General features: G+C 40.0%; 1 protein-coding gene across 5 annotated transcripts in view; it reads right to left on the minus strand.

Moving 5' to 3' along the window:
* PRUNE2 (prune homolog 2 with BCH domain) overlaps positions 1-24,904 on the minus strand; it is a 137,325-nt gene that overhangs the window by 23,412 nt on the left and 89,009 nt on the right. For 2 of the 5 annotated variants that reach the window (XM_063129365.1, XM_063129362.1), the window contains exons 10-11: positions 1,457-1,536; positions 477-698 (exon numbers count right to left, since the gene is read on the minus strand). In XM_063129365.1, coding sequence (XP_062985435.1) covers positions 477-698; positions 1,457-1,536 — 302 coding nt within the window. Of the gene's footprint in view, positions 1-476; positions 699-1,456; positions 1,537-21,504; positions 21,626-24,904 lie in introns of those variants that run through there. The other 3 variants (XM_063129366.1, XM_063129363.1, XM_063129364.1) reach the window with 3 other exon arrangements.

Consider the following 24,904-nt stretch of genomic DNA (forward strand, 5'->3'; position numbering starts at 1 on the left):
GCAAGCATGGTTCAGCAAGTAGTTGTGCATTACGTTTCTGCAATCTGTTGTGGATAACTCTTGTGCAACCCATTGTGCAAACTGTTGTGCAACCAGTTGCATGACTGCCTACAAATTGGTTGCGCAAGGGAAAGACTCTGCAGACGTCTGCTAGCAGTATTTGAGCGTGCAGAATGACTGCCTGTGAAATATTAATGGAAATATTCGAACAGAGATTACCTAAGCATAACTCTTAAAAGCTCCCATATGAATCGGCCTGAAATTTGTGCTTATCATCTGAGGCCCTGTTGTGTGTCTCACTTGTTAGAGAGATTGGTTGGCACATGTAACAGGGCCTTCTGTGTAGCAGCACCCCAATTGTGGAACACACTCCACAGGGAGATTAGGCTAGCTCTACCTCCTTCTCCATTTAACACTAAGCCTACCTAAAAATAACACAGAAAACACACATTTCATCACTGCAAATGCTCTTTTACCTTCCCAATTTAATTCATTACCATGTCCAGCATATTCAAAAGAATCTGCTTCATCTGGTGTGTCAAGATCGTCTACATTGATGTCAATTTCATCTGGAGTGTCCAGGTTATCATCAGAGAGGACAGATCCTTCGCTCTGGTCCAAAGAGAGGTTGATATTTGGAGCAGTGAGCTTTATTCTTCTGGGATGGGAGCCATTAAGATCTAAGGAATTAGGAGGTTCTAAATAAATGCGAAGATAAAAAAATCTCTGTTTTAAATTAAAAAGCAAAGCAAAATTATTACACTGAATAGTATTTAAATATTTCTGTACCAGCCAGCCATATAAAGCTATAATATTTAAGTAAATAAATGCACCTGAAGATTTTAAAAAACAACAAATATATATAATAAAAACAATATGGGATGAAATCCAACATTAAGCAACAGCACCCTCCCACCCATGTTCCCCGGCAACTGGTGCACACAGGCTTACTGCCTCGAATACTGGAGATAGCAGCCATCCAAATTGGTGGCCATCACTATATCTTGTGGTAGTGAGTTCCAAGATCTATATTTCATATGTAGTAAATGGACTGAGGAACAGGGCCTAATATGTCAAAAGCTTATTTCTTAACCAAGGTATCTTAAGCAGCAATTTGAACTGCATCATTTTAACTGATATTATCTTAATCTGGGAACCAGCCCCATAGAGGCTGTAGACAAATTTAGCAAGGAAGTGCAGAGTAGCTAATTATCACATGTGCTCAGTTCATTTGCAGCCTGATGACACCAAAGCACAGGAGAAAGTGGGTGGTGTGCAGCAAATAATCATCATTTGTCAAGAGAACCATGGAATTAACTAAATAAAGCAGAGTTAACACCTCTTCCTTCCAGCACTGGAATAATATTGTAGCAGCAAAGAAACATGCTCCTCAATGAATAATTCAATACTTAGGAGAAGACTGAGATTCAAAAAGATAATTAAAAGGCTGTCTTACCAGGTCTCATGTCTGCAGCACCAGAGCCTAGCATAGTTTCATCAAAGGGGATATCCATTCCCACATCCTCTGGTACCAATCTGAAGCACACAAACAAACATCTCAAAACTTTATGCTAGAGCAGTCACAGTGTACTAAGTGACAATTTATTCATTCTGCTTTCATGAGGGAGAGAGAGAAATATTAGGGGTATGCAGAGTTCTCTGAGTTTTGAAGAGAATTTGGCTGTGTTAGAGGATTAGCATGATCTGAGGTGTGGATGTGATCAACCTTCAAGGAGGATTCAGCTGTCTCCTAGAATTCACATTTGGGTGAGAAATCTGATTTGGGTGTGAATTTCATGATTCTTCAGGCAGTGAAGGTAAAATAAAGAACCCTGCAAAGGACCTCACCATGAGCGTGAAAGTAAGTGGGAACCACAAGAAAACTGCACTGGATGCACAGAAGGGAAGGGAAAATACACTGGAGAAAGACTCCTCACTTTCTCTCACCACCCTCTCTCTCTCTCTCTCTCTCTCTCTCTCACACACACACACACACACACACACACACACACACACTCTCTCTCTCTCGCACACACACACAGAGATCATTTTTTTCTGGATTGGCTGATGTAGCTTGAGGAAGGGAATATAGCAACAAAGAAATCCTCGATGGCAACAACACTACCCAAAGGTGATATCTGTAGATAATTATGCACTATTTTTCTTTATACAAAACAAAAATAAAAGTCTTCATGATAATGCACTGACAACTTGTTGAAAAAAGTACTTTGCTTCTGCCCTCACTATTTACCATTCTTCACGCTAGTGTTGTTCTTTAAAGACCCCTTGTTGTTTTTGCTGCAATAGACTAACATGGCTACCCTATGGAAGTATAAGGAGTAACACAGAGGATTACGCATGTCTTTTTTGGAGATACATAGCCTGGTTGATGCCTAATAGGAAAGTGTCATAGAAACTTGAATTCCAATTTCACATCAGCTTGGTAGGGCTGATGTGAACCAAAAGAATACAAGGTAAAATTGAGAAAGACTTGATGTTTCTTTGTAAGTTGCTTTTCTCTGGCATTTCCCATATTACCTGTAGCAATGAGTAGATGGATATTCATAAGAGACTATGACAAAATATTTTAAGAGGTACAGGGGCCAAAATGCTTTGGGGAAAAATGAAGTGCTTTAGAATTTTCTTTTCTAATCATATGTTTTTAAATTGTATACTTTTAATGTTTACTATTTTTAAATGTTGTAAACCGCCCAGAGAGCTTCGGCTGTGGGGCGGTATATAAATGTAATTAAATAAAAATAAATAAATAAATATGTCATCAAATAACCAGGTTTCTGGTTGATAAATCACGCTTAAAGAATAACTCAAAAGGTAACAAATACAGAGTTGAATCCAATATTTAGTTATTGTATTTATATCCCATCTTTTTTCCTCTGAAGGAACCCAAGGTAGCATACATAATCCTCATCCTCTCCATTTTATCCTCACAACAACAACACTGAGAGGTAAATTGGGCTGAGAGTCTGTGACTGGCCCAAAGTCACCCAGTGAGCTTCCATACCTGAGTGGTAGAAATATAACCAAATGTTTGTAGCCATTTTTCAACATTCATTTACAGGCCTGTCTAGATTAACTAACTGATTTTCAAAGCTTGCATGGATTGTGTTTTAAAAGGCTATAATCATGTTATGATTTATGTTGTCTTGTTATTCAAATTTCCTTCTCACTTTGATTTTCCCACTAATAATGGATGTTAATTAATGGGCAATCCATGCAGCATATGATCTGAGCACAAAATCTTGCCAAAATATTCAGTATGGATGGAAATCGAGTATCTGGCTTAGGAATTAATTTTAGAAAATGGGACTTCCAAGCATAGAAAAACACAGTTAAAGGGCACATGCTGGAGGTTTATATAATTCCACCACTGTGGAAAGAGTGAACAGTTGCACTAGAACTCACAGTGACTGTGAATAAAGATGCATACGTTTGTATTTTGAGGATGAAATTAGAGAGCACACAGGGCCGGCGCTACCATTAAGGCCACTAAGGCAACGGCCTAAGGCGCCAGCGAAGACGGAGCCCCGGCTGTTGCCTTGTGTCGTCCTCATCCCCGTGTCGCCCTCATGGGCACCACGTCAACTCCTTCAAGCGTTGTTCCGGCTCAGCGTCGTTGCGGCCGGTGGCTTTACCTGGAACTTCCAACTCTTGTGAGACTTCCTGTGAGATTTCTGCATCCTGGAAGTCTCGTGACATGTGAGTCTACAACCAGGAAAGCGGGGTGCATTTTCCCACCAGTCCAGCCTCGAGGAGAGGAGGAACGAGCATTGTTGGCAGTGGCGGTGGCTTGGAAAAGGAGGCAGCATGAAGAAGGTCAGTGGTGGCCTCTGGTTCCCTTCTTCCCTCCTGGCCAAGTTGTGGTGTAGCCATCCGGGCACCAGCTTGGGCCTCCCCAAGCTTGCTCCCTCCCTCCTTCCCTAGAGCTGTGGCCGTGGCTGGTCTGGGCATGTTCCCTTCCTCCCTGCTGGCTGAGTTCCGGCACAGGCTCTGGCATTCACAGCTGCAGGGTTCTGGTATCATTAAATCTCCCCCCTTCCCTCCCGGAGATCGGTATCTCTCTTGGCTGTTTTCTGCTGCGTTCTCTCTCTCTCTCACACACACATACAGGGAAGAAAAACTTTAATTTCATGTATGAACTGCTGGGTTGAATTCTTTTTAAATTTGGGCTTATCATCCATTTTGTTTTGCTTTGTAAAGCATCTCAGTCATATTGTGAACATGTGGTTTTTTAAAAAAACTTTCTTTCCTTTTTGTAATGCAAGTTAACACATAGACCTCGCTAAATTCCTCCTGTTTGTTGGGCCACAGTTAAAACACACACACCTGTGATTGTATGTAATCCAAACTGTCTCACTTGCTGTCTTTGACTGATTCAGAAATGTCCTGACTATTGAACATGATTTAAGTATGACTGCTTTCTGGATGTTGGCATACATAGAATCATAGAATAGCAGGGTTGGAAGGGCCCTACAAGGCCATCGAGTCCAACCCCCTGCTCAATGTAGGAATCCACCTAAAAGCATCCCTGACAGATGGTTGTCCAGCTGCCTCTTGAAGGGCTCTAGTGTGGGAGAGCCCACAACCTCCCTAGGTAACTGATTCCATTGTCGTACTGCTCTAACAGTCAGGAAGTTTTTCCTGATGTACAGCTGGAATCTGGCTTCCTGTAACTTCAGCCCATAATTCCATGTCCTGCACTCTGGGATGATCGAGAAGAGATCCTGGCCCTCCTCTGTGTGACAACCTTTTAGGTATTTGAAGAGTGTGATCATGTCTCCCCCTCCATCTTCTCTTCTCCAGGCTAAACATGCCCAGTTGTTTCAGTCTCTCTTCATAGGGCTTTGTTTCCAGACCCCTGATCATCCTGGTTGCCCTCCTCTGAACACGCTCCAGCTTGTCAGCATCCTTCTTGAATTGTAGAGCCCAGAACTGGACACAATACTCTAGATGAGGCCTAACCAGGGCCGAATAGAGAGGAACCAGTATCTCACACGATTTGGAAGCTATACTTCTATTAATGCAGCCCAAAATAGTGTTTGCCTTTCTTGCAGCCATATCACACTGTTGGCTCATATTCAGCTTGTGATCTACAACAATTCCAAGATCTTTCTCATTTGTAGTATTGCTGAGCCAAGTAACCCCCATCTTGTAACTGTGCATTTGGTTTCTATTTCCTAAATGTAGAATTTGGCATTTATCCCTATTAAATTTCATTCTGTTGTTTTCAGCCCAGCACTCCAGCCTATCAAGATCACTTTGAAGTTTGTTCCTGTCTTCAAGGGTATTAGCTATCCTACCTAATTTTGTGTCATCTGCAAATTTGATAAGTGTTCCCTGCACCTCCTCATCCAAATCATTAATAAAAATGTTGAAGAGCACTGGGCCCAGGACTGAGCCCTGCGGTATTTTGGTAGGCCTAATTTCTGAAGGTTTTTGTTTGTTTCTCTATCTGAATGTAAGCAAAATATTCTGTTAACATGACGGGTTGGTTACACCAAGTTACCTTAAATAGTATAAGTCAAAGGTTTTAATGTTGTGTTGCCAATGGCGGAGGTATACTTTTTACCGAGTGCCCTTTAGTTCAGAATGACTTGTGTGCCAAATTATTTTCTTTTGTATTTGCGAAAGATAATCAAAATTTGATTATTACTTATTCTTGCACGTTAAAATAAATTTAGCAGTTTCAAGTTTTGTGCTTCTTATTTTTTCTACAAAACATATGTTCTTAAAAATCAAAGTTGGCATTTTTGGGTGTGTGTGTGTGAAAATAGCTCACCTTGCCTAGGGCGCAAAATAGTCTGGCACCAGCCCTGAGGGCATAGACATATTCAGGAGGCCCTATATTTTCTAGATGTTCTGTCAAGATTGGCATTCGTTACCTCCAGGAACCCTACAGTGCTCTGTCTGTTCACTGCTTAACCAGAAAAACTTCATAAGCATATATTTGAACCGTCTTAAATGAGTAACACTAGAGGCAACATTTAACAGAGACCGTGTTGTTGCTGTTGACCACAGTCATTTTGTTGACTGTTGACTGTTTGACCTTCAACACATTACTAACCCCAAGCATTAAAATTTCATGGCTTTGACTGAACATTTTTCATTATAACTTTTTTGAAAAAAATGGTAATACTTATAGTTCTGCTGTCTTTGGTTCTATGTCATATCATAGTAATATGCCTGATTCTTTTTTCTCTCCCCCATGCCATAAGCTTTTGGTACCTTTCTGAACAGAACTCAAATCCTGACCTGAAATGCCTGAAATTGGGTAGGATCCTACATTTATTTATTTATTTTATTTATTTAAGGATTTTTATGCCGCCATTCAGCCAAAAAAGGCTCTCATGGCGGTTTACAAAAGTACTTCTTGACAGTCTTTGTGTTCCGTCATACTCTTTAAATTCAGCCAAAAGCAGTTGTTGGATAAGGCTCTTCCTGTGCCAAATAGAAGTGGCTGTTCCCCAGTCCTGGAACTCTTTACCTCCTGCAGTTTGTGGCTTTTTTATTAGAAAAATATGTAAACGTTTAGTGACCCCAAACCAAAAATGATTTTGAAAACTGAAATAGCAGTGATTTTATGACCACTGCAGGAGCATTCAGTCATGCCATTTGTTTATTTCTTTATTACATATCTATACCAATCAATAGATGAAGCTCTCTGGGTGATCCACAACAATTACTACAAGCTCCTGGTTGCATTCTTGAAATGGTGCAGTCCAGAAGCAGGTGTGCCACCTTATCTGTGGTCTGTGAGACCTAGCCCTATGTACCTGGAAGCCTTCTGGTTCCAGTAATATTGGAGTGGGAGTTGTAAAAAATTTCCCATTTTCCTGTCCTCCTTGACTTTTCCCCATCCTTTCTACTTATTTATATTTAAGGGATTGTGCAACTAATGTTAAGGGAGTCTGCCATTTTTCATTAAAGTAGTACCTGAGCACTTCAAAAATGCACAAGTTGTTAATTGTACCTAAAAATATATACAATCTTTGGGTTTAAAGATACATGGGTAGGGGAGAGCTATAGTCATAGATTCTTTAGCGATATCCAGTGCAGAGTTTACAGCATGAAAGTCAATTAATTTCAATGATCTTAACAGCCCATTGTCTCCTCTCTGGGACTAAGCTTAAGTGGCATCTCCCTTTACATCTCAGGACCAAACTAAATGTGGTATTAAATGTGTCTTTTTAAAAAATGCAAATAGCAGCTGGAAGGGGGGGATAGTTACTGGGATTCCAGCAGGTGGGGAGGGGATATGGTTTCCTGCCTTTTCTCAGTGAGAATTCACTTCTCTAAGGGCTTTCTTACTCCAAGCAGGAACTACCTTCCCTCACACACCTTTAGGCCCGCCCAACCAACACTCAGTCCTATCTGTGAAGACACATAGACTTTACTCTATAACTTTATTTTCTCCCTTTATTACTCCCCTTTATGCAGCCACGACCAGCAGGCATAGAATTTTATAAACAAAGAAAGCTTTATGAATTACAATAATGTTGTTGAATAATAAACAAATAACTCTTAATGGCTTTATCACTATGTGATGTCTCCCATTAAATACTCTATATCAGTGGTCTTCAATTGGTCCACACCCAATACAATACCCACCTCAGACTCCCAACCTGCAACATGGGACCCACTTTCACAGTTCCATAATTGCCCAACATGTCGGCAACAGCTTTGCCATGATCCATCTGGACTGATCTCGCAACCCACTTTTAGATTGCAACCCACCACTTGAAGACCACTGCTCTATATTGCACACTCAAGCAATCCTCTCAAAATCACTACAGACCTTCATTGTATACTTAACTCACTCTACTAGACCATTTCCCTATCTGCTTCAGTCATGCCACGCAGTTCATATGCCACACACAGTTCACCCCCTCCTTCTTACTCTCTCAGATATAAAAAGCTCAGATATACAAATCCACCATTCTCACTCCAGAGATACTTACCAAACCATAAAGCTATAACAAGAATACACAATTTTAAACATGAACTCAGTATGTACAGATGTGTACCGCCATATTGGCATTAAGCCTTTCCTCCCCTGTGGCAGTTCTGATGAAAGCCCTACTCTGAAGTTGCTACTAACATTGAAAGGAAATTCCCCATTAGCTCCATTTTCTTCAGGAATGTAGTGGGGCAGGGCAGGGGAAGGATGGGTTAAATTCCCCTTCCCCACCTGCTGCAATCTATAAAACCCCAACAACCACAGGCTGCTACTTGTATTTTTTAAAGACATGCATGTCCAATGCAAAGCTGTAGTTAGTGTGCATGTCTGTTTTGGCTCTATTTTGCCCTTAGCCATCATTCCTGTGAGACAAACCTATCCTCAGGTAATTCTACTCACACTACCTTCTTCACTTTGTTATTGATCTATCAAGTAGACTATATCTGACTGCATTTCTAGTTTGTTGCTCTAAAAAACATCAGCCAAGAGCTGGGTTTGTGTTTCCTGACAAGAAACCTCAGCCAAGAGCTGAGTTTGTGTTTCCTGAGAAGAATGGAACGCTGACAGTGATCGGTACATCAGACAGTAATTAGGCTTTTGCATACAATGGAACCTCCACCTTTTGCATTTGGGTTCATTTTTTTCCACTTGTCAGAATTTGCTATCTCACCTCTCAATTATTCTGTCTAAGGTGCTGAGACAAATTCATCCTGTGACCTTATTAATTTCTGGCTCTGGCACTTTGCTCACAGAATGCAGTTTCAAAATAAGCACAATCCTATAGAACAACTTGGAGTAACATAAATCTCTAACATTGTGTACATCAGGTATGGTCAACTTGTGGTCCTCCAAATGTTTTGGTCTACAGTTTCCACATTGGCTTTGCTGGCTAAGGCTGACGGGAATTATAGGCCACTTCAGAAGGGCCAAATGTCAGAAAGCTTCAATAGGAATATCATTAGAAATAAATCTGGTGTTGTTTTAAAAATCACGTAACTCTTTTATGCTTTCTAGCTGTATAGGTCAGCTTTCATTTCAGTGTGTATGAAATTAAAATATCTCATCAACTTCTGCAAATGTAATCTTCCTTTTGCTAGCCCAGTCCCATAGTATGATATGTTGATAACACTAGGGTGACCATATTTTGGAAACCAAAAAGGAGGACAACATGATCAGCCCCCAAGGGGGCATGTTCAGCACCAAGGGGGCGTGCCCATCCTTACATAGCCTTGGTCACATGGCTGATTTTATAGCACACATTTAAGACAAATCTGTTCTACATAACAACTTAATGTTAAAATCACTGAAATAAAGAACAAGTGAGACATTCAGTGTATCTGAAATTAACTTCACTCACTCCTACTTTTGTAGGTTTTGCTGTACTTTGAAGCTTTTGCTATACTCTGTGTGTTACATTCTCCCCTTCCCTCAAATATCTTTTCTGACTGTATCTTCACTCATTGCAAGCTGCTGTTGTTGTTAACAGGGTTTGCTACTGGCCAGCTGGATGGCTGGCTTTTTTTAATTTCATTTTTTTAAAAAAAAGCTTGTGTATAATTGTCACAAGTTTCTCTACTCTAACATTAGGGTGGGTGTTGTGGCAGTGAACACTACTTTGCCCATCCACCCTTCTCACTTATATACATTAGCTTCTCAAGGCTTGTGTGTTGGCACCACTTCGCACATCCAGACTTAGAGCTCCTGTCTACTTCCTGCACAAACATGCGACTCTGAGACCCTCTTCCTAATGCTCTGTGTTTCATGCCAGCACCATGGGGCTAAGTTACAATAGGTGTCTCTGGGTTGTCTGTGCAGCCTCTGTTGTCTCTCACTCAAAGTCATTGCAGACAAACCAAAGCCTCCAGCCTCAAACAATCTCTCTCTCTCTCTCCCCTCGCCCCCAAGTCTCCCAATGGTCCAGCTAGGCTGCACACTTGTGGCTTGGGATATTGCTTATTGCAGGTTATTGCTTGGTCATGTCTGGTGAGTCTTACATTATTATTATTATTATTATTATTATTATTATTATTATTATTATTATTATTATTATTATTATTATCCCGCCTCTTGCCTCCACCTCCTCTCCTCCTGCACAACTTTGATACACTCTTAAAACACTCTGCGTGGCAAGCCTCTCTCTGCCTTATGCCAGCCAGCCAACATCTCCACCCTCAAATAATCCCCCACCCCACTCTCTCTGCCAAAGTCTCCCAACAGTCCAGCCAGGCTGTGCACTTGTACCCTGTGGCTGGGGGTAGGCCACAGTTTATAGCTTGGTTGTATCCGGTGACTCTTGTTTTTTTAAAAAAACTCCACCGCCAGCCGCCTCTGCCTGCACCAAAACTGGACTCTGAGACGCTCTTAAAAAGGCTCTGTGTGGTACAGCAGCCTTTCAGGGTTCAGCTACAGCCATCTCTGAGTTGTGTCTTCAGTCTAACTCTGTCTCTAAGAGATATGCCAGCCAGCCAAAGCCACAAATCTATCTATTTTTCTCTAGTATGCACTTCAAATGTTCTGCATTGCATCCCAGCAGTGCAGTCAGAGCCTAGCTCACAAGTGTACAAAGTGAAGTGGAAGGGAAGTGGTAGCGAAGCAAAGCAATGATATGCCAGGTTCCAACATTCGCAGCAACAGGGCATCCGCAAAGAAGAGAGCCTCTCTCTCGACTGGCACCTTACTGTTGGTTGTGAGAGTTTTTCTCTAAATATGACCCTTCGCCCATGATGTGGAAATTTGACAAAAAGGCCTCTGGTCCATTCTGTTTTGCCCTGTAGGCTGCTTTGACTGACCTCTAATTTCCCACATTTTGATTTGTGGATGCCTTGCCTCTGCTGAACTCCAGGTACCAGACTGCCCACTAAATCTGAAACAGGAAAGGTGCCCTGCTTGCCCAGGACTACCTAAAGACTGGAGATCCCCTTAATGCCAAGGGCTGAAACTGCTCAATGTGCAACACTCCAAAGAAGAGGTTTGACAACCTGAGTTTGAAGGATATGGCTCCAGCTGTTTTAAAAAACAATAATTTAAAAACTTTGAACTTTTTAAAAAATCCTAAAAAAACAATGGATGAACAGATCTGATTATGGCTAAATCTCTCCTTAAGAGCTATCATGGTGCCAACTTTCAGCCCTTTATCTTTAAAAATGTCATTTTAAAAACATAATAAATTTAAAGCCTCAAACTTTAAAAAAAAATCCTAAAACTCAATGGGTGAAAAGATCTGTTTCAAACTTGGCATAGCTAAAGTCCTTGTTAAGAGCAACCATGGTGCCAAGTTTCATCTCTTTAACTTTAAAAATAACATTTTTAAAAAATAATTTTAAATCCTCAAATTTAAAAAAATTCCTAAAAATCTATGGATAAACAGATCTGTTTCAAATTTGGTATGTCTAAAGATCTACCTAAAAGCTATCATGGTGCCAACTTTCAGCTCTTTATCTTTAAAAATGACAGTTTTTAAAATAATAATTTTAAAACCTCAAATATTTAAAAAATCCTAAGAAATCAATGGATGAACGGATCTGTTTCAAATTTGTTATGGTCAAAGCTCTACCTAAAACCTATCATGGTGCCAAGTTTCATCTCTTCATCTTTAAAAATTAGGATTTTAAAAATAATAATTTTAAAACCTCAATTTTTAAAAAAAATCCTAAAAAATCAATGGATGAACGGATCTGTTTCAAATTTGCTATGACTAAAGCCCTACCTAAGAGCTACCATCATGCCACATTTCATGTCTTTATCTTTAAAAATGACAGAGTTATAAGCTTTTTTGTTAATTCCCATTAGAGCTGCTCTTTGGATGGGGAAGATTAGAAAAACCCGGATGTCCCCTCCCCCTCCCCGATTTGTCATCAAAAACCCGGACAAATCCGGGCAAATCCGGTCATATGGTCACCCTAGATAACACCTTACTTTGAATCAGAGTAAATTAAAATCTGTGCTCCCATCCTTGTTGGTACCTTTCCTGCAGAATTCATTCTTTATTGACCCCAATAAATATTTGCCTTTTGATGAAAGCTCTTTGCTATTTCCAGTGTAACAGGGAGTTATCTCCATGGCTTTCTCTTTGAATTGTTTAAACTAGGGGTGAGCAATTGCAGGAAGTCCAGGGAGCAATTCGGGGAGGGGTGGAACCAAAAACCCATGGGCCACACTGTTAAAATAAAAATAATTTAAGAAAATAAACAAATGCTGGTTTGCCAAAATTCAGCGCCAAACCACCCCTTAATGCTCAGTAGTGCTAAAAAATATTTTTTTAAAAAGTTAAATTTCACTAGTTTGCAAGCTAAATCTGACACTTTTAATGATCTGGGGTATTATTTTGTTACTATTTAAAAATAATAATAATAACAGGAGCTGCCCTTGTAGGCTGTGGGAGACATATGCTGCCACCTCTGATTTAAACTGTGCTAACAATGAGATGGGTCACTGTGATAAGTATAATCAGCTGTAAAGGACTAAAAAGAAATCCTATTAATTAAATGTATGAGCCTTAGCGTTTGATGCTGATCAACTAACTGTGGCATTCAGAAGAAATTTTGCAGATTCAGCCAAAAATATGCTTTGCAGACAACTGCAACAAAAGAGATGACAAGAAACAGTGTCTAATTGCTTGGTTAGAAAAAGGAAAAGAAACAGTTCTGACAGTACTAGGCCATAAACCAGAAAGAGAATTAGGAAAATATTCCTTTATAATCATGAAAGCAAAATGTATCTATCTAAACTGCTAATACTCATAACAGGTTTTAATTGGCTTCCCCAGTCCCTTCCCTAGGCATTTTCTAGAAAATCACTATTCTTGAACCAGGGAGATTCTACATATCACTCCCCAAAAGTACCCATGGCAGCAAACTAAATATGTCCAAAATTCTCTAATGACAGTGTGATTGGCACTGAGTCAGTGAAGAAAGGGATGTTTCCAGCTGACCACTGGAGCAGAACATTGGTCAAAGTGATCTGCTCTTCAACCCCACATCAAAGGACCCGAGGAACCACTTCATATATAGAATTCCAAGCCACAGCTCAGTGGTAGAGTGCCTTGGGTGTGGATCAGCTATGCTGACAGATGTGGTCTACCCTGGCACCTCCAGGGTAGGCTGCAGTTTGGGGTTGCCCAAAATTGAGGCGAGAACATTCCATGAGCGGATCCAAGCCCTGTTTTGCAGGGGAAAGGTCTCAGGTTCAATATCTACGGTAGCACCTCTAGGTAGGGCTGGGAAAAGCAGAAACCCCAGAAAGCTACTGCCTGTTAGTGAGCTAAATGGACCAATTGTCTGACTTGGTATAAGGTAGATTCCAATGTTGCTATGACTCCATGGGCAGTATCCAACAGCGCCATTCTGCAAACTCAAATAGTGCTAGCAGAGCAACACTGAATCTTTCTGTTGTGCAGGTGGTTGCAAGCAGTTCGCAACAGGTTGCACAAGCAGAATGCTCACCAGGTTGCACAAAGTTATGCGCAACATTTGAGTTGCAAATGGGTTGCACAAAAGTTATGCGCAACTAGTTGCACAAAGGCTTGCACAAGCATAATGCACAACTTCTTGCACAACCACTACTACCTCTGAAAATGGGCATGTTTATGCAGTGGCAGTAAAAGGGCTAAGACAGGCATAGGATGCCCTTCCAATCCCACTATGCATGCAGAAGCACAGGTACTTCTACAGCATGAAGCTGTGGTGAGGAACCTCCGCTGGTGTTTTCATTCCTCAGTTACTTCCTCTCTTCAAAAGAGGAAGTACAGAACGAGCACGAGGCCCATTGAGTCCGCTGTTCTAATGGCGCTGCTTCTCCTGCACACAGCAGGAGAGAGCAGCAACTCCGAGTTTAAAAAAACATCGAAGTTAATGAGGTTTTTTTTTGTTGCGCAAGGAAGGCCAGAAGGGGCGGAAGGGGAGCAGGAGGCAGATGACATCATGTGAGGGATGAGCAAATTTCGTGAGTGCCCAAAAATGAGTGCAATAAAATGCTTGTCGGATGGAGCTTTCAGTGCTTCCCAGAGGAAGTCTTGAAACAAGCGGAAGTGCTCGTTTCCAGATTGGGACAGTTCGGCTGCGCTCCGTTATGCCAGCTCCACCAAACTGCTCCATTCCAGCAATGAGCATTTTCTCTTGTTTCCTGTTGCTCTGGAAGCACTAAATCTGCAAGCAGCACTTGCAGATGGGAATTGACAGGGCGTAAGACAATTGTCAGAAGTGGAAGCATCCAATTGGATTCTGCCCCTAGTTCCATATGTTGGTGCTGTGGTGAGTGATTCTGAACATGTTGATGAGGCAATCAATTAGCACAGGTACATATGAAGCAGGTCTCAGTTCTAGGGAAGGTCCTCCACTGCTATATGCACCACACATAAAAATACAAAAAAAGAAATTAATGCCAGCTCATCTGAAGTTCAGAAAAAAGCCACTGCTTTTACTTACAGCTGTTTAATAGATGCTGTGTAGTCATAATCACATCAAAGGCAGGTGACCTGAGAAAGCTTATTAAATTTACTGCCTCCAGAGAGTTAACTTTCAATAGACACATTCTGTAGCATTTGATGAACTCACCTTGGATATACAGCAGCTTAATTAGCTAACCATAATTTAACCATAATTAAAATGTAGAGAATGCCTATCTTCTGGATGTTGCTTTTATTCTTAGTATAGACGCTTTAAACATGTTTGTGCCTCCACACTGAGAAGATGTAGTGAGAGAGCTGTCTAGATGACATATTTTAATAGGTTATCCATAATATGCAGTGCAAAATAATGTGTAAATATTGACTGATAATTTTCACACTACAGCTGAATGAGAGAACAGCATGAGTAACCATTATGGTTATTTCTGTCTTACTGATAATCTAGAGAAAATGGGTTGTATCCAATGGTAGCTTACTTAGAGTAACTCCATTGAAATGAATAGTATTTAAGTTTGACTTACACTGGATACAATCCATGCATTGTCCAAGACTTGTCCAAGGTGAGAAAGGAAGTTGCTGTCAGGATGAAGTTGGGAGCCAATGCTTTCATAAATCAAAAAGTCACTCGGGATACAATCCAATACCCATCTACCTGGGAGTAAGTCTAATTGAACTCAATGGAGCCCACTTCTCAGTAGACATCTATAGGATTGCACTGTTCATCATTGATTACTGACATCTGAAATTTATCATATTGCAGTAATTCAAGAAGATCATTTCATATGCTGGGGTGAACAAAACAATAGCGAAAGATGTCTAGAGGAACACACACCTGCCAATTTCCAGGCAAGGCTGAGCTTGAGGCAGCAGATGACACAGACAAGGACATCCTGGGTTGTAAAAGTTGAATGCGACCTCCTATTATAATTGTGTGTGTGGGGGGGTGCTATCTTCCTAAATCTGGAGTGTGCTGAGACACAGGACCATTTGATCAATGCGTTACTGGGTACCCTTTGGACTGCAGTCTGGATGTTCCATTTCTGGGCAATTCTTCATATTCTCTCTATCACAAACAAATGTATACATGTGCAAACATACACACAGAGACAAACACACCTTCAGCAATGGAAAGAGAGCTTCAAGCAAAGAGGATGAAACAAATTCTGATTATTATTTTTAGCCAGATCTCTGACAGAAAAGAGAAAAATGTCACCTCCATCCGTTCTGCCTGCTTTCTTCTATACTAGTGAGTTAGACTCAGGCTCTTTACCTATTCATAATTAGCAAGGTTCTCAACAACAATTAAAGAAATCTCAGTTGATTATTTATGTGAGTTTAGGCTAGAATCCTATATTCACTTACCTCAGAGTAATTCCTTTTGAACTCAGTTTAAACGTTCATAATATTGCACTCTTAGGTATAATCAATGAATTATAAATCTGCATGAGGTTGCACTTGAGAGAGAGAAATAACACTTATTTAAAAGTATTTCCTTTGTTTTTAGGGGGTACATGCATCACAGCAGGCATCACCTTAGAAAAGGAGGCATGACATCCTTTTCTATCTCACAGGATGGAATGCTTCTTTTAAGATGGTGCTTTGCATTTGAAGCTTTTACACATATTTGTATTAAATGTTTGTATTAAATAATACAAATTCTGGAGACCAGTCAGGGGCATTTTAGTTGGTTAAAATTTTTAATCACTTAGAATAAGTCACTGTAAGCAATTAATGAAGTAACGTTACAGTCCTAACAACAGCAACTACTATTACTATGGCTGTCCATTGATTAAAGCCTTGCCTAACCACTAGGCTTTTCATCTATAAATTAATTTGCTTATTACCGAAATCTCAATATAGGCTCATTTGGGGAAGATACTGAAGGAAATGTGAGGTATAATAATGAGCGCAAGGAGAGAGAGAATCAGTAAAAAAAAAAAAAAATTCCCCATCCCCATTTGTAAACAGCTCCACTGGATCAGATGTTCTTCAGTTCACAGGAAGCCTTCCATTAAGGAGTAGGCAACTTTGGATTCAACTTAATGATATCATTATTATTGAACCAACTGCTAGAAACCCATCTTTAATGTTTTCTTTTTCATTCCCTATTACAATAACACACCAGGGCAAAAATAGTCTCAAGTTAAGAAGTTTGACCCTCCAGCTCAGCCTCACTGATCAAAATTTGTCATCGGTGACCAATCTTCCAATTTAATCAACTAAGAATGCATTTCTTTATAAAATCGTATAAAACACTTTACAATCCATATCACCTTAATTTATAAAATAATATTTGATATATATCATTCATTGTATTTTACAGATAATGAGGTAAGATGTAAGAGTTGCAAAAAGCTACTTGGTGCTATATAAATAAATAATAATAATAATAATAATAATAATAATAATAATAGCGCATTCAGAAAGATTTGAAGCCCAATTTCTAAGGCTAGCTACTAGCAACTAAACCACACTGGGCTGGCTATCCATTAGATACAAGGACAGAATTCACTGCCTTTTAAAAATCAGGCCAGCCTATGAATTAAGTTCTATCGCATTGTGAGAGGCAGCATGAAAAAAATCTTGGTCTTTTCAGACTATCAGTAACTGAGATGTGACATACTGTATGTGCTCACACTCTTGTTCTACTGCAGACACCTACTGGCTCTTTTTATATCTTTTAAGTGTGAGATAACTCTCTGAGACTCCCCCGCCCCATCTATTATTTTGCACATTGCTAACCCACCTCAGTAGAAACATGCAATTTTCTACTAATCCCTATCCTCCTACCTCTTTTCACTTATTTCTTTTGTGTTGCTTTTCCTTTTGTTCCTTTATATCACAACATTTCTCTCTGCTGACTGATTTTTTAAAAGTTGTTTTGGATGCCCTGTGCAATGTTACCTCATTTTTGTGAAATGTATACAGTTGCTGTTTCAAAATTTCATAATCTAATTTATGATGAATAATTATTTTGGACAGGAAATCTAGTTTAGATAGATACGTAAAGTTTTCTAATCCAGTAATCATCTAACCCAACAACTAAATATATTCTGTTACATCCATAAATGCCTAATAGATCATTTCTAATCAAGAGAGTGTATGAAACACTGAACAAGATTATAATTACCTGCAGAGTACCCAAAATATATGAATCGGACAATTGAAGCCTCTAAAATATTAGACAAGAATATAGGGTAAGAAAGCCCATCAACTTCACCAGTCAGATTTACTTGAGCAAAAAACAAAAAAAAATAAAAACAAAATCCAGCCACAAGTACAGCAATCAATTACAGCTCACGCATAAAAGAACAGCCAACATATGGCTACCCTATCTTAGAGACAATTCATGCATTACCAGAGCAGTATTGTGGGACTCACTTCCATATATCTGGATTCCATGGTAATCATGTGACTTGGGCAAGTGTTGTGATTCCTTCCCATGTCAGCTTCACCTATCCTTGGAAGTTCCTTTGACATGGGAAGGAACCATGTCATTTGCCTGAACCACGTGGTTACTCCTAACAGAAATTATTAGAGAAGCATAGGATCCAACCAAGCAGAAGATGCTTCAATAATATATGAATTGCCCATCGTATGTCATCTCCAGTTGAATTCTTTTCCTTTTCTGATGCTTCAGGAAAAGCAAAACACATCTAAAATCACTGGTGGGCCAAACTTGATTCCTCTAGGCCAACTTGTGGACCTCCAGATATTTTGGCCTACAACTCTTATCATCACTCACCGTTGGCTATGCTGGCCTCAACTGATGGGAGTTGTAACGCAAAACATCTGGAGATTTAAGTTGCCCTTTTCTGCTGTAGGCTATTAAAGCACCAAATCTACTCAGAAAGTATGGTCTTTATAAGAAGCTGTGTATTAAGACTAATAAGTAATAACCCATCTAGCCACTAGCAGCAAGGAAAGAGTGGTCAGTATTGGGATTGTTGGAATATTTGTGGTGTGTTTGTGGTGTGTGTGTGTGTGTGTGTGTGTGTAAGTGTGTAAATGCATGTATTTGTGTACTTAGCCCCCAATTCCCAAGCCAATATCACATGTGGCCCTTGAGGTTCAAAAGTTTGTGCATCCCTAATCTACCCGAGTAATGTCAGCTCTGACTGACAGCAGTTCTCCAAGATCTCTGGCACATGTCTCAGGTTTCCTTAACTGGGTCTCCTTAACTTATAGATTCAAAGCAAGGGCACTCACACTGAGCTATACTATCATAGATTAGATTCTTCCTCTGAGGACCAGGGGATGGGGAAGAATTAAGTCATACTGATGAAGATGTTTCCTTTGCTGCAGTGAAGTAGTGGCTATGGCAGTGAATCTTCTGAAGAAAACCTGGCACTCATCTAGTGACTTACTTTGGCCAGACGTGGAATGCAAAGCTACTACACCCTGGCAAAATCTTGATCAGAGGTAGGGCACAGTAAGCTATATGGCAGCCTCCTATTGCCACTGATAAACTTATACACTAGGATATTATTGTCAGAAGTATGTTAGTATGAATGGGTGAAACGGGAAGCATCAAACCCAGGAGAGAGCAGCAGCACTTGGCACACATCCAATCAGCTGCAGAGAGTCTTATGGGAGCTCATACAATGACAAATTTATTCAAGGTCTGCTGAAATACATAAACAGTCAAAAACATTTGGAGTAAGCCTCAGGAAACACAGTCTAATTACCTTACATGTCATATCCAATGTAAAGCAACCTCAGTTGCAGTTTAAGAACACAACTACAATAAACTGGATTATTACAGGGTTAGGGTGGTAAATCTTTAGAATAGCCTAAGTGGGGCATCCTGTATTTCCAGAAAGCAAATGATTCATATGAATCAAATGTATGCCTTGGTGAGTTTATTCACTCACCTCTAGCTGTCTAGCTTGCCTTTTGCCATGTGTCGCATGGCAGCCATTTTGTGGTGGTGCCCAGGACTGTTTCTCAAATTGCCAAAAGTGTCCACAGCCCAAAAACGTTGCCTACCCTTGGCTAATACTGTAAAGGGAACTGAAGAAATTAGAATGTAGAACAACCTCTATCTGGTGCCCTCCAGATATACTGGACTACAACTCGATCATCCCCAGCCAGCATGGCCAACAATATTCAGAGGAAATCATGCTGGCTGGAGATGATGGGGGCTGGAGTCCAACATATCTGGAGGATAGCAGATTGGAGAAGGATGATGTAGAATGTCAAGGCATATCATTTTAACAGTCTGTTGATCCAGGGCAGTAAGAATTGTATAGTAGTATGCGAAGCACAATAAGTAGGTTGATATACACTGATTACCCTTAAAATGGGAAAGAAGTTGTATATGTGGGGAGGGGATAGGGACGGTGAGCCAATAGTAAAGTAAGGGATGTCAGAATCATGGGCACTAACCAGTGAAATGATCTTAGCAACAGCATTTTAAGTGGCTATAAGTGGGTCAAGTTGGGATTTACCAAAGCTAAAAATGAATGTAGAAGCTGTAGAAGCCTGAATATGAGATAAGAGTTTTGATGAGAGGAAGCTGTGTGAATTGAAGAGGTAAACTTTGGCTATTGGGAGGTAATAAATAAATAAAATAATATAAACTGTATCTTATACAGGAATCAAACAGCTTTCAACAGTTGAAAAGCATTGAAATAAAAAGTACAGAATGTAAAAACAAAAACACACAAATCTGTTTCATTTGAGTCAGGAGTATATAAACCATATAAAAGGTTGCAACTTTACAGGCTTTTTGACCTCCTGTCCCAGTACAACAAAGGAGTAGATTATGTCAGGAATAAATTATATCAGTAGCCTGGTTTGGGAAAGAATGCAAATGTCCTCTTTACAACACCAAAATGTAGCAGACACTTTGCTTTGCTTTACAATTTGAACAAAAACAGAGATCTGTTTCATGTGTGATGTTTTGCCCAAACTGATACAACAGAATTCTCTCTGGGGAGATTGGATTTTTTTAAAAAAATTATTAGCGCTTTATGGTCTAGTTCATCTTACAGACTAGGAACTTAAAACTGAATTCCACCAAATAAGGGCTGTACAATGACTTCATGTCTGAAGTGAGACCTGAAACGCAGACTCTTGTAACCCAAGCCTAACATTATAGCCAAACAATCACAACAGCCTCTCTTGGCTTAAGAAGGATTAATACTGCTCTCCCTACATTTTTGCCCCACACTTCGCCCCCCCCCAGTCTGCTTTGTAGGAATTCATACTGTCCAATTCAATACACTTTGCAATTACAACACTGTTAGTGCATCTCCCTTCACACTTATTCCCATCAATGTTTTAATTACTTCATTTTTTGGAACCCTTCATATCTTTGTGGCCCTGACAGCACAAGTTCTTTAACTACTCAAAGTGTTTCCTCAAAATAATTTCTCAGAGGAATTTTTAGATCTTCCTTTGTAGACTTATAAATCAGCCACAATTTTAGATAGATAGATAGATAGATAGATAGATAGATAGATAGATAGATAGATAGATAGACAGATACATACATACATACATACTTGCAACTTTCCTATTCTTTGTCTACTTGAAACTCAATTCTCTCTTGAATAGTTACAAGGTCTTTTCTCACTACAATGATCTAGGAGAATGCTTCAAGAAATAAATGTCGTATGCTTCACTTGATAGCAAAGGATAAAAAATGGTGCAATTGTCTATTACTCTGCTGTAAGACTGAAGTGATGTCAAATGGTTTTACTGCTCTCCTTTAGTTAAACAAACCTCTAGCCCAGTTGGAGATTGGCAGTGCCTTTATTCCCTTCCCGCACCTCCACTGTGAAAACTATGCAGCCGACCAAATGATAATAATGAAGAGCATTATGCAATTAAACACACAGTAAAGTTTTGTTCCCTAATTACAAAAAAAAAGCCACTTCCCGACATGACAAATCCATCGAATGGATGTACAGTTCCCTTCATAAAAAGATGTGACAGAATTAAGACACAGCTGCCTAATTTTCCCATAATGAGGCAGTTGATTCTTTGCATCCTGCTGACAAATATTCTTCTCCTCCCCATCTCTACGCATCCACTCCTCCATAGTAACTGCAACAATAGAGCTGTTAAGTAGAACAGCGCATTCCTCCTCGATCTCCAAGTACGAAGAAAATGTGCTTACCTTCTAGAGGCTTAGAGGCTGTTTTCCAATGTGAAAAATAATAAAGATGCCTTATTACTTCATGTCAGCATCTCCCTTCTGTAGCAGCTTACTATGAATACAGATCTCCACCATTTTTCTGGTCACATGACAAGTGGTACTTCTAAATAAGGATGATCACCTGCCTTTGGATACCCTGCTGTATATATCAGAAGCTACAGCAGCTCTAAGTAAGAAGCACTGGGATTTATCTGCAAATTATATTGTATCTGCAACACACAAGCACTTATTAAGACAAATTGGTTGCTCTTCCTTTCCGAACATGGAATAAAAGTTTGCAGTGTCAGAAAGATGAAAAATAAGCTTCTAATCGGTACAACAGTCCAAAATCATTTTTTCCAGGTTACATATCGCATAAATACTTTGACATGTCTTTCTTTGTTTCAGTTCAACTATTTTAAAAATCATTTTATGATGTTGAACTAGGAAACACAGCAACAAACTAGGATGCATATTCACTCTCTATGCATGAAGAATGGAGGGGGGGAAATCTGGGAGTTTCTGTGGAAAACTCTGTGGGATGGGCTTTTTGGTGAAAGTCCACAAATTTATCAAGATACTAGATTATATTGGTTCACAGTTGGGAAGCAAATTTACCCACTATCTAGTAGCCATCTTTCCCTGTGATTATTGAGATCTCTCATACCACAAAAGTGGCGTTGTTGTTGTTGTTGTTGTTGTTGTTGTTGTTGTTGTTATTATTATTATTATTATTATTATTATTATTATTATTATTATTATAATTATTATACATATACTGCCACACAGCCAAAGTTCTCTGGGCAGTTTTCAAAGATTAAAACACTGAACATTAAAAACCAATATACAAAATTTAAAACCATGATTTAAAACTATTTAAAACAACTATTCTGGGTCAGTTAAAAACTCAACAAATGGGCTGTTAAATGCCTTGGAGAAAAGTCTTGACCTGGCGCCAAAAAGATAAAAATGTTGGTGCCAGGTGAGCCTCGTCAGACAGATAGTTCCATTTTGTGGGGGGGGGGGCACCACTGAAAAGGCCCTCTCCCTTGTTGCCACACTCTGAGCTTCCCTCGGAATAGGCACCCGGTGGACCTTAGATGTTGAGCATAGTGTGTGGGTAGGTTCATATCTGGAGAGGCGTTCCATCAGGTATTGTGGTCCGAAGCCATATAAAGCTTTTTAGGTTAAAACCAGCACCTTGAATCGGGCTTGGAAACATACAGGCAGCCAGAGTCGGTCTTATATGTTCAAACCTTCTGGTTCCTGTTATCAATCTAGCTGCTGCATTTTACACAAGCTGCAGCTTCTGAACCGTCTGCAAAGGCAGCACCATGTAGAGCCCATTCCGGATAGCGGCATAGCTGGGCCACCAGCCGAAGTTGGTAGAACTCTGTGCCACCGAGGCCACCTGAGCCTCAAGTGACAGAGATGGTTCTAGGAGAATCCCCAAGCTATGAACCTGCTCCTTCAGAGGGAGTGCAACCCCATATTTTAAGCTCTTACATTGTGCTGATCCGGAATAAAATATGTAATGTGTGAAAATATGATATGCCCTGGGGTGGGCATTTACTTTCTTGAGAGCCATGCCAAAGAATGGAAGTTAATATGAAAAAAAAACATTTAATAATTCCTTTCCCAGCTTATATTTCAACCTTCTACCTAAAGAGCAATTTAGTTTCTATTCATTCATCAGACTCCAAAAATATCATCATGCACTTCTTCAACTGCAGCCATTAGAATCTGATACCAAGCCACAATTAAGAGCATTGTTCTTGAAAAGAAGCCGATGAAATCAGTCCAAATCAATTAATTCAGAATTCTAATATAAATTAAATATTCAACGTTAGCAGAATTAGTATCTCACACCCATTTTGGAGGGCCCATTAGCACAAGAGGATAGCAGCTAGAGCTGTGCCCATGTGGCCTCTCAAAATTCTCCACCCAATTTGTGGGCAGAAAAATTGAGGGGGACAATTTCACCAAATTTCTCCAGGGGTAGGAGAAATTCTCCAATAATTTCTCACAGGTAAGCGCCAACATTGGCAGGGGTTCTCAACCCCACCTATGTTTTTGTTTTTCTGCATTGCCACTGCAAGTGGTAACAGCATCAACTGTGTTGGCAGCCTGGCCTCCATTTTGTATCCTCCACAATACCCCACATAACTAGAATCAATCCAGTGCATGGCAGGGGGTGAGTAAGGGAATGCAGCCACCACAAAAAATAATGCTGGGGAAAAAATTGGAGAAAATTCTGCAAAGTGTCCTTTTATTTCTAGGGGTAAGAAAAGCAACATCTCGGGATTTTTCTGAAAAGCATGTATTCTGATGGTGATACCAGCCTCCATATGAGCATCCACTATAATATGCGCACCAGGAAGATCAACAGTGAGGTCCTGGATACTGAGAAGTGAGATCTCTGTTCAGAGTGAGGCTTTTGTATGTGTTTAGGAGTAATGGGGTTCCAGGAAGAAGGTGGAGCCATTCTAAAAGTAGTGCAGGGCAGAAGTATTATGGCATAGAGACAATATTAGTTCCAGGTTTTTTAGATTTTGTGCAGTCATTGTATGTGTGTGTTCGCACACAATCATGTATGTATGTATTTCTTTATTATTACATTTATATCACACCTCTTGCAAGGAACCTAGGGCATGGAACTCCTCTTCTCCATTTTTATCCTCACAATAACCCTGTGTGGTACATTAGGCTGAGTGTCAGTGACTGGCCCAAAGCCACCCAGTGAGCTTTATGACTGAGTAGGGACTAGAATCCGGATCTCCCAAGTTCCAGGCCAACACTCTAACCACTATATAACATTGGCTCTGTTTCCAGTTCTGCTTTACCTTATTTATTTATCTTGGCTTATAATTGAGTCATGACTTTATTGGTGTCACTGTGTATGCTGGATTTTGAAGTTCTAAATAACCATAACCAAATCCACTGATGCATAAAAAGGTCATATGCCTTCAAATGCTTCCAAATACATGTCAGAGCACCTTTCCCAGCATGAACCTATCCATATACATTTATATACCGCCCCATAGCTGAAACTCTCTGTACTTTGGTTCAGTCAGCCATACCCTCTTCTGGGACATTCCATTCCATTCTCCCTCCCACCCATTCTTCCTTTTTTTCTCCCAACAGTGTCCAAGTCCTCATTGGGGTGTTTTATGGCCACATTGCACACTCAGTCCACATTGGAGGTTCACCACCACCACCACCACCACCACCATTACAATTGTTTTTCTAAGGATATGTTGTACTTCTGTGGATTATAGGGCAAATCTTGTGTGGATTGCACCATTTTGGCTATAAAAGGATCCACAAAAGAGAAGGGAATTGGCATTCTGCAGATAACATGCTGAGGAGAAGATGTGAGCCG

The sequence above is a fragment of the Elgaria multicarinata genome, chromosome 6, assembly GCF_023053635.1.
Source record: "Elgaria multicarinata webbii isolate HBS135686 ecotype San Diego chromosome 6, rElgMul1.1.pri, whole genome shotgun sequence".
NCBI lineage: Eukaryota > Metazoa > Chordata > Lepidosauria > Squamata > Anguidae > Elgaria > Elgaria multicarinata.